Genomic DNA, 11,287 nt, shown 5'->3' on the forward strand with positions numbered 1-11,287 from the left:
TATGTATACATATATGTATGTATATATATATGTATATACATAGCAATAAGAAAATGGAGGGGGTTAATAGGTGGTATTCATCAACTTGCAGACATTGTATTGTGTCAATTTACTTGTTTATTTGTTTAATTATGTATATATATACATACATACATATGGAGAGAGAGAGAGAGAGATACATATACATACATATATGAATATAAACATACACAGACATTCACACACACATTTTAGTTAAGATTTTAATAAAGATGTTTGATTATGGTTTGGTAGTTTGTACCATGCCTTCATTAATCATTTTAGCTGCATGTGTAGTCACCACACCTCCTTGGCTTTCTCCCCCTTGACGTAGCAAAGCATCAAGTATCTAATAACTAATTGAAGACGTGAATGCACCAGTAGTTGGCTGGTACTTATTTTCATGTGAGTAACCTGGTGTTTTGTGAAAATGAAGTATCTTGCTGAAGTACACAGGATGCCCCCTCCCACCTTTGCTTCCTGGTCCAGTAATTGAAATACTGCTTTATGATTGCAAGACTAACACCCCAGTCACCCGACCATATCCTTTCACATGCAAAAATTGGTAGCGACAAGGTGTCAGAGAGTAGTACAGTGGTGACTGGAACCTTGTCTGGGGACAGATGTTGAGGTTGGGTAAAAGTCGGAAGTGTGGGTTAGAAATAGCAGTAGGGGTGAATGTAGTGGATAATGAATAAAGGATAGAAAGGGGCTGATGGTAAATATGAGTGTGAGGGGACAATGATAAGAATGAGGTGGATGGATTCATTAGAAGTGGATCAAGTGAAAGGAAGTGATGTCTGACAGTATTCAAATTTGATTATGCAAATTCAGGTTATCACCCTTCATCAGAAAATCTGTTCTCTAAATTCATACCATTGGCCCATTTGAGTTATTTCCCTTAAATTTTTTTAATATATTTATTGATTGTTTCCTTATTACTTCCAATCTTCTCAACTTATTTATCATATATTTGTTAACAAATCAATAGACAAATGCCTTCTAATTTTGGTTTTCCTGCTGCAGGTATCTACACCATTGGAAGGAATCCTCCAAGAAGATACAGCATCTATGAGTGACAGTCACCTTATTGATAACGGATGGCACCATGCTGAGGCTTACCATTTTTATATATTAGCACAGACACAGCTGCAGACAGGTAAACGAATATTCAAAAATAATGTCACCAAAACTAACAAGACATAACCCTTTGAACTAACAAAGAAAGTCTTTATGTGATCACTTATCATGCTTGAAATAGCAGTCAAATCTCCCTCAAGTCATACCCTTTTATCTTAAAGATAAAAATATGGTCTTATAAGCCATCACACTGTCCCATGTACTCTCTCATAGTGCCACTTCTATTTACACCTATAACCTAATCTGTATCTTACCCCATCATCCCACCCTTGTATTTTTACCATATCTGGCATTGCCAAATCACTCTCTAATCCTTATTGGCCCCACCACACATCTCTCATCATTGTCCACCTCTGCTGTTCTAAAATATCCTTGCCACTTACATCATACCACTGCTTTTTTCTTTCTCCTACTTAGTCATCCAGGCCCTTCTCACATCATTGCCCTCTCTTCTAATCCTCTTTCTTGGTCATCTGATCAAATGTACACACCCAAAGTTATTGCATACACTTAGCACTTACTTGTTTCCCTCATTCACTTACAACCTTGCTGTTGGTTTTGCCCCTCCCTCTGTTTGGTTTACATGTATGAGCTCTGAATAGTCTCTACAAGACAGACCCATTCTTCCACTGATGCCAGGCAACAACTCACACTCCATCAAAGTGACCATCTCTGGAGCTGGTACCACAAAATAACCACAGTATATTCCATAAAATGGTCAGATCACTGAGCAGAGAATGCATAAAGTTCTGAGGTCCTTTTATTGAACTTCTTTTGTGTTAGTGTCATGAAAAACGCTCTCAGTATACTTTGCAAATAATGAATTTAGTTAACTTTGTCGTTAGTAACCCTTTTGTTTGGAACATAAATTAACATGAAATTTTGATGGAAGGTTTTAATTTAGATCACTTTAAGAGGAAGTTATATCAGGACCAAGAGCAGTCTCAAAAAGGGTTGACGTTGTTACATTATCAATTTTCTTTCATTTGGTAAAATTTCCTAAGAACTCATAATGAAGGTATAATGATGATGTGATCATCATCGTTTAACGTCCGCTTTCCATGCTAGCATGGGTTGGACGATTTGACTGAGGACTGGTGAAACCAGATGGCTACACCACAGGGATTACTATGACAAAGGAGAAAAATACAGAGACCTTATCTGATGTTCAGTAATTTTAATTGTTAGATATATATATAGGGTGGTTTCATCATCATCATTTAACGCCCATTTTCCCATGCTTCCATGGGTCAGATGGAATTTGTTGAGACAGATTTTCTAAGGCTAGAAGCCCTCACTTGTTTCCTAGCAAGGTAATATTTCCCCTTGTCCACACATGTTTTTCACAAACAGCATCATTTGTATGATGGTGATACTCACTTAACACCATCACATGACGTCAAAACAATGACACACACACACACACACACAGAGCTAAGTCAATAGAAAGATAGGTAGATACATAAATGTATGTATATTCCTGTATGTGTGCACGTGTATATATATGTATATATATATATATAATTTCTTCATTATTCCTACTTTTGCACATATATAGTATTTAGCTTTGTGTATGTGTATGTATAAGTGTGTATATACATATAAACATATATATGTGTATATATATATATATATATATATACATATATATATGTACCTGTGTGTGTGTGTATATATATATATATATATATATATATATATATATGTGTGTGTGTGTATGTATATGTATAAATACATACGTATGTATGAATATATATGTTTCTGCATGCATACATTCATTGCAGTTTTCTGTTCTCCCCAAAGAACTATTCATTCTTCTCTTCTTGTTTAAGGCTATGTTGATTCAGCAATGAAGACCGCTTTGGTTTTACGAGATTATGAAGACGTCCTTGATCCTGTCGACATCTATTCTTTGCTCGGTGAGTACGTTCTTTTGCAGAAAAATATTTGGATAACTTCGCCCATATACTATTCCATGTTTGTTTGTTTTGTTTGCTAAAAAGTCAAAGAAATTGTGTGAAGGCGCCGTATCGGTTGTTTGGAAATATGGCTGTAAGCCTATTTGTTGACTGTTTATGCTGACAGATGAAAATAACCATTTTTATATTCTATCCACTATGACACTGCCAAACCCATTGTCACCCTATTTTACAATATTAAAAATTTCAAAGTTGAAGACTTGCAAAAATTTGCTGATGGTTAATGCCTGAACCAACTGATTCATTGGGTCACTACTGAAGAATTTAATTTTCTTCCTGTGCAGTGCTTGGAGCAAGTGCCTTCTGTTGAAACCTTGGGAGGACCAAGGCTTTGTTAGAGAATATGGTTGATGGAAACGGAAAGAAAATTGTCAACAAATAATTATACATAAATATATCTGTATGTATGTAAGTCTATTCATACATATATATGTATATATATTTCTGTGTATGTGTGTGTGTGTGTCCATATATATATATTTGCTAATGTCAAACCAGTAAGAATGAGTGCTCAACTCTGCATTGGTGGATAAATATTCTTTATTTGTGGATTAACAGGGCTACTAATGGTTTCATGTAAAGAGAAATCTCTTGACAATTATCAAGCCTGCCACATGGGAACTTTGGTTCTCCTCTCTGTTTTCGAGGAGAATACACACACAAACACACAAACACACATGTATGTATATGTGTATATGTATGTATGTACGTATATATATATATATATATATATATATATATATATATATATATATATATATATATATATATATATATATTCCCTCTCTCACTCTCTGGGAGAGAGGCACAAGCACATACGCAGACATATACACACACAGCAGTAACTTCTGCCTACCAAATTCAATCACAAAGCTTCGGTCGGCTCTCTCCACCCCTCAGCCTCTCTGCCTCCTTAACACCCTTTCTCATCTTTCCCCTTCTCTGAACGCAAATATCTATTGCTCATGACCCCCCCAATATCTATTGCTCCTTCAATGACTCTCTCAAGATCCCTCTCCACCCAAATCTATTGCTTCCTATCTGTCTCCTCTCCCTGACACTTTTTGTCCACACTCATCCCTTGTAATGTTGAATAGCTCTAGACCCCCACCTCCCTTACAAAACTCATTCTATCACCTTTTCTTCTATCCCTCCCTTTCTCTCAACCTAATTCTTCCTTCCTGCTCCCTCATTCCCTACCATACTCTCCCCTCTTCTCCGCTTACCTTCCCTCATCCCTCTATCTAGGATCATTGCCCATTCTCTCTTCTGTTCTCCCTTAGTTGTAGGGGCCACCACAGGCCCTTAACTTTTGCAGGTTATGAAGTGATCATCAGTTAGTGCTAATGACATGGAAAAAGTACCATGTACACTCCATAAAGTGGTAGGCATTAGGAGGAGCATACAGATGTAGAAACCATGCCAAAGAAGACATTGGAGCTAGGTGCAGTCCTTGTTAAATTCTGTCAAACCATCCAATTCATGCCAGTATGGAACATGGATGTGAAATGATGATGATACATATCTCTGTGTGTGTATTTATTTTTATTTGTGTATATGTATTTATTTTTATTTATATATGTATGTATTTATTTTTATTTATGTGTGTGTATTTATTTTTATTTATATATGTGTGTGTATTTATTTTTATTTATATATGTGTGTATTTGTTTTTATTTATATGTGTGTATTTATTTTTATTTATGCTTGTGTATGTATTTATTTTTATTTATATATGTGTGTATTTATTTTTTTTATAAATGTGTGTGTATTTATTTTTATACGTATGTGTATTCATTTTTATTTGTGTGTGTACTTATTTTTATTTATGTGTGTGTATATATATCTCTCTGTCTAACCTCATCTCTCTATCATTCTATCTCTCTGCCTACCTTTCTATAAATCTTCACAGCATTGGCAGCATATGCAAACTGTGCATTTGGTACTTGTTCAAAAGCTTTTATAAAACTCGAATCTTTGGAAACCTTGGATCCAGCCCAAAGAAAACAATATGAAGAGATGGCATTTGAAGTATTTTCCAGGTTGGAAACTTTAAAATCATTTAGTATTTTTCATATTTCATTTTGTTCTTGTATCTGTAAGATAGGAAATTGATATGAAAAGAATGAATGTCATACTTAATTCTTTATGACACAAGAGAGTCATTTGTCTGAAAGTATGGTAGCAGTAAGTGGCAACAATCTTCCTTAAATACATTGCTGTTATATTGGCGAAAGAGTTGTTTCTTACTATACTTGGAAATCCATAGTTTGCAGGAATAAAGTGACTACCAGCTCTCATCATGTTTAGAGTGTTGATATGAAATTAAGTTGAGTTGTAATTAAAAAAAAAAATTTGTTTCATCGTTTTTTGTCAGAAGTGTCCATTACTTATTACAGTAGGGGTTTTCAACCAGAGTCCATATGACCCTTGGAGGTCCATGTAAGATTTTAGGAGGTCCACGCTAGAAAAATAGTAAATTGGGAATCCACAGTAACATTTTAAGGGTCCATGAAAAATTTTGATTTTGATGTATTTATTGCGAGAAACAGCCAGGTTTCTTTCTCTAATGTTTTTAACAGAGTTCAATCTACATGAGTGAATGTGTGATTAACAAAATAGGGATTTTGAAAGAAGTCTATAGAACCACTTTTTAAACATTGAATGGCTGGTGGTGGTGGTGGTGGGGGTCCACCACAATAAAATAGTAATAAAAAGAGTCAAGGGGTCCATAGATAAGAATTGGTTGAGAACTACTGCATTACAGGGATTTTGAAATTTGTGATGGTTATTATGGTGATGATGATGATGATGACGGTCTCAGATATACAATTTAAATGGAAGTCTATTACATAGAGTTTTGACATTCTGAAATTTTGAAGTGGCAGGAGGTTGCATCCAGTCTTGAAAAAATGTAAGAAACCTCCCCACACACACACACACACACACAGCTGTATGTGTCTGTATACAAGAGATTTATTGAAGTGAAATATCTAGAACATGAGTGCAATACAGTTAATGTTTGAAGCATTGGAATTTACTAATTAATTGGTTAAAACAAATGGTTAAAATATGAAATATATGGTGGTGCAGTCTTGATTTCAAATATTTTGTGTATCATTCAGCTTGTACAGATGTTTTCAAGTACTGTGCAGGGGCATCGTATTGAGGTGTTATATATGTCATAACAAGCTACTAGCAAGTGTTATAAAGACTCTATACAGACAGCTCAAATATTTTACATTTTTATGGCCATATTTATGTTGAGACACACTGCCTTTTGATATCATCATCATCATCCTCATCTAATGTCCACTTTTCCATGCTCGCAGATTTCCTATGACTGGTTGCTCTTCCTGTTGCTGACCTTCACCTGTTGCCAAGCAAGCTAATATATTCTGTGGCCAGATGTGTTATCTTTTCATGGAAAATTGGAAATGAACGACGTCATTTGTTTGACGGTGATGCTCATTTCCAACTGTCGCATAATGTCTAAACAAGGACACACACACACACACACACACACACACACACACATGATGGACTTCTTCCAGTTTCTTTGTACCAAATCCACTCAGAGAGTTTTGGTCGGCCTAGGTGCTGTGCATTGGGACTGAACCTGAGACCATGTAGTTGGGAAGCAAACTTCTTAACCACACAACCAAGCCAGTGTCTATCCATACCTACAATTAAGGTGGTATTTGGAACATAAATTAACATGAAATTTTGATGGAAGTTTTTAATTTAACAGGAATTTTAATAGGGATTTTGTATCATAGAACGAATCTCAGGTACATAGATACGAAAAGGGTGAAATCACACTCTAACCTCATTGGGTATTGTAGTCTGGGAATTACTGTGATTAAATAATAAAATGATTGGATGGTCATGGCTGGAGTACCTATGAAAATTGCTTTGCTTAACCATATTATTGTTGAAATACATTGCCATTGTTTCAATTAATTTTGAAAATAATGAAGAATTTAGTAAAATAATTTTGTCATTTTTTAAGCTGGTGTTTGAAACATAAATTAAAATGAAGTTTTGATGGAAGATTCTAATTTAGATCACTTTAACCCTTTAACATTTAAACCAGACATATCTGACCAAGCTATTTTCCCTGTTTTATGTTCATACCAACTAGGTCCAGCCTCTTGCACCTATCCTACAATGTCATTCTAAAAATATAGTCATGTAAAAAACACCCATGCTGGTGCCACATATAAAGCACTGGTGCTGGTGCCATGTAAAAATCACCCAGTACACTCTGTAAAGTAGTTGGCATTAGGAAGTGCATCCAGCTGTAGAAACCATGCTAAAATAGACAGTTGAAGCCTGGTGCAGCTCTCCAGTTTGCTAATGCCTGTCAAACTGTTGAACTCATACCAGCATGGAAAACAGATGTTAAATGATGACGGTGATGACGATGATGACATTGCCATCAAAATCTCAAAGCCATGTGATAAAGCATGATTAATTCAAAACAATGTGAATAAATAAGTATGACATTTCACAGAATAATGTAAATGCTAAAGGATTAAATCAGAAAGTTTGTATCACAGAACTAAGGACAGTCTCGGGTAGGCTGGTATCAAAAGGGTTAAATGTAGAAAGGCCATCTTGACTGTCATAATTATTTCAAAGCAGTTCAACAAAAGAGACCAATAGAAAAAGTACCAGACTTCAAAATAAATACTGGCGTCAATTCGTTCAACTAAACTAAAATTCTTCAAGGCGATGCCCTGGCATGGCCGCAGTCTAATGACTGAAACAAGTGAAAGATAAAAGAGAAAAGATGTCATTGGTTTGTTTTATTTAATTTAATTTTAAGGTAATAAATATTTTTCTTTGAAAATTAGTATTTATTTTGTATACGCACCAAGAAATTTGATGAAATTTAAATTATAATTATTATATGCATGCCATATTTTCTGGTATCTCCCATGACTGGTAACACCAGTTTTACTTAATCATATAAGAAAGTATTGCATGGTTGCACAGTGCAACTTGCACTCATTAATTAACATAAAATGTAATTATAAAGCAAGCAAATAAAAATAATAGCAATAATTTATTTTACAAATTTAGAAAGTAATTATCTACATACTAATTGTGGTCTTTGAAGAATAAACATCACAATAGGTCAAGGATAATTTAGATTCAGGAATCTGAAGCAATACTTGTCTTGGCGCCATTTACTGCTCAGTGGTAGTGTAGCCATGATGTGACTTTTAAACCAGGCTTCCACTGAACTCAAGAAGTCTCTGTGTGTGGAGTCTAACAGGCATAAATGCTGACAAATGATTGATGAGAATTCACAGGAGATGTGGTGGTGGTGGTGGTGGTGGTGGCAGTGACGGCGGTGGCGGCAGCAATGGTGATGTTGTCATCATCATCACCATCTTCATCAAGTTTATTTGACTGAATCCTGTCTCTCACTCTTCCATGAACTTCTTTCTCACCAAGTTGCTTACTGCAACTTGTAATCAGTGAAAAACCCTTTTGTTAGCATATTTCTGTTGAATCATACTACTTTTCTCTCAATTAATTTTGAAAATAATGAAAAATTTAGTAAAATAACTTTGTTGTTTTTAAGCCAGTGCTTGAGACATAATAAATTAGTGTGAAATCTTGATGGAAGGTTTTTAACTTAGATCACTTTTAAACAAGGAATTTGTATCACAGAAGAACCAGGGATAATCTCAGGTAGAGTTGTATCAAAAAAGTTAAATTACACTTTACCATTATTGGATGATGTAGTTTGAGACTTACTGTTATTAAATTTAAAAAATGACTTGATAATCATGGCTGGGATACCTTTGAACAAAGGTCTGCTTAATCCTTTTGTTAACATTTCCGTCATTGTTTCAATTAATATGGAAAATAACATAGAATTTAATAAAACAACTTTGTTACTATTAAGGTGGTGTTTGGAGCATAAATTAACATGCAATTTTGATAGAGGGCTTTAATTCAGATTCCTTTAAAACAGGAAGTTTTTATCAGGGAACCGGGGGCAGTCCTAGATGGATTGATATTAAAAAGGATAAAGAGAGTGTCAAATTACAACATCAGGGTAATATTCCTTCGTGGAGGTCTTGTCGTGCAAGTTACTTTGTGACTTCATTAATGCCAAAAGAGACTTTGAAGCCTGTGCAGCCCTCTAGTTAGTTGGACCCTATCAAACCATGAAATCCATTTCAGCATAGAATATGGATGTTATATGGGGATGATGACAACAAGGAGGAATTGTTGCAAGACAGGGTTTTATACCAACCAAAGACCACAAGGTTTTTATTTCAAGTAAGTACCATTAAACTTATGGCTGATGAGACAACAGTTCAATAGATGTTTACTAATTGTTGCAGCTTCCTAATCAGACAACTCAAGAAGATTTAAGACCATGAAATCAGGATCATCTTCCTTATCACTTTCATATTTCAAATAAATGATCTTAAGATAATCTTAATGTTCAGCTTTGAGGCTTCTTCCATGATAAAAGAAACTTCGTCATTTATCTGCTTTATCTGATGGCAAATTGTCATTTTTATATTAATGGTGATGTGATATAATTATTGGGAAGGCATGTGGCCTAGGGATTAGAGTATTGCACTTGTGATTGCAAGATCATGAGTTTGATTCCTGGATCAAGCAGTGCATTGTGTTCTTGAACAAAACCCTTCATTTCACTCTGCCCCAGTTCATTCAGCTGTAAATGAGTAATCTTACAATGAACTGACATCCCGCTCAAGAGGATTGTTGTGATCATGGTCCCTTGCATGGAAACTGGATAACCATCTCTATGAGTCCTAAGACTCAAAACAATAAGTTTCAGGAGGCTGACATGATTTAATTATCTTTGCATTAATGCAGGAATGTTGTCTGCTTCCATTATCAATGCAATTTTTCTTTTGTAGTTCCAATTAGCTAGAATGACAATCGTATTGTCTCTAATTCTCAACTAAATTATAAAGAGAGAGAAACATTGAACAAGTAATTGAAGTGGAACAGGAGAGTTTGGAGGAACACCGGCTGCAAGAAACATTTTTGTTTGAGGATTTCTAAAAGAATTTATTGAATTATTGAAATCTTTTTTTTTTTGTTTTTTATTTTCAGACACACTCCAAAGGATTCCAAATACAATCAGGTTGAGTGTCCCAGCTGTTCATCTACCATGCCTGATTGGTAAGTGTTTATTGCTGCTATTTCTAAGTCTGTGGCCTCAGGCATTGAAGTATTTCTATTACCTTGTTTGGAACTAGAAGATTGGTGTAAGAAAGGGGTACCTGGCTATAGAAAACCCTGCCCTAATGTACTGTCATCTGGTCCAGGCAAGCATGGAAAAATGGATGTTAAAACAATGGAGATGATGGTGGCAGTGGTGGTGTTGCTGTTGGTGGTAGCGGTGGTGGTTTTGGTGATGAGGATGATGATGAGTTAAGTCTTGTTTGCAATCAATACAGGCATACACAAGTCCAGGATGTTACCTAATAATTTGTAACAAATCAAAACACTGCTCTTCAGATGAATGATAAATAGCTTCTTGGATTCGTGGAGAACTTGTGATTTTATCCTCTGAAGTTACAGGGGAGGGGACATACAGTTTATATATATATATATATATATATATATATATATATATATATATATAATTTCCTTATTTGGGAATTAAGGCTACCATTGGTTTCATGTTAAGAAGAGTAGGATCCAAGTACCTTTACACTTTTTCAAGCCAATCACATGGAGAACGGTGTCGCCTGTTTTCCAAAATGGGGGCGAACACCTTTCTCCATGTGATCGCCTTGAAAGATTGTTAAGGTACTTGGATATTCTCCTACTCTTCTTAACATGAAACCAACGGTAGCCTTATTTCACAAATAAAAAAATTATTTATCCAATGCATTGTTGAAGACTCATTCCAATATATATATATATATATATATATATATATATATATACACACAGACACATACATATATACATTGACTGGCTCCTTTGCCGGTGGCACGTAAAAAGCACCATCTGAACATGGTCAATGCTAGTACCCTCTGACTGGCTCCTGTGCTGGTGGCACATAAAAAGCAGCCACTACATTCTCAGAGTGGTTGGTATTAGGAAGGGTATCCAGCTGTAGAAACATTGCCAGATCA

The 11,287-nt window shown here is 35.2% G+C and overlaps 1 protein-coding gene across 1 annotated transcript in view; it reads left to right on the forward strand.

The window, feature by feature from the left end:
* The window catches only part of LOC106879895 (WD repeat-containing protein 35), a 130,565-nt gene that overhangs the window by 115,436 nt on the left and 3,842 nt on the right, over positions 1–11,287 (forward strand). The window contains exons 28-31 of the mRNA XM_089358408.1: positions 1,045–1,177; positions 2,991–3,077; positions 5,050–5,179; positions 10,254–10,322. Of these exons, the coding sequence (XP_089214534.1) occupies positions 1,045–1,177; positions 2,991–3,077; positions 5,050–5,179; positions 10,254–10,322 (419 nt within the window). The remainder of the gene's footprint in view (positions 1–1,044; positions 1,178–2,990; positions 3,078–5,049; positions 5,180–10,253; positions 10,323–11,287) is intronic.

The sequence above is a fragment of the Octopus bimaculoides genome, chromosome 10 (assembly GCF_046866305.1).
Source record: "Octopus bimaculoides isolate indiv1 chromosome 10, ASM4686630v1, whole genome shotgun sequence".
In the NCBI taxonomy this organism is placed as follows: Eukaryota; Metazoa; Mollusca; class Cephalopoda; order Octopoda; family Octopodidae; genus Octopus; species Octopus bimaculoides.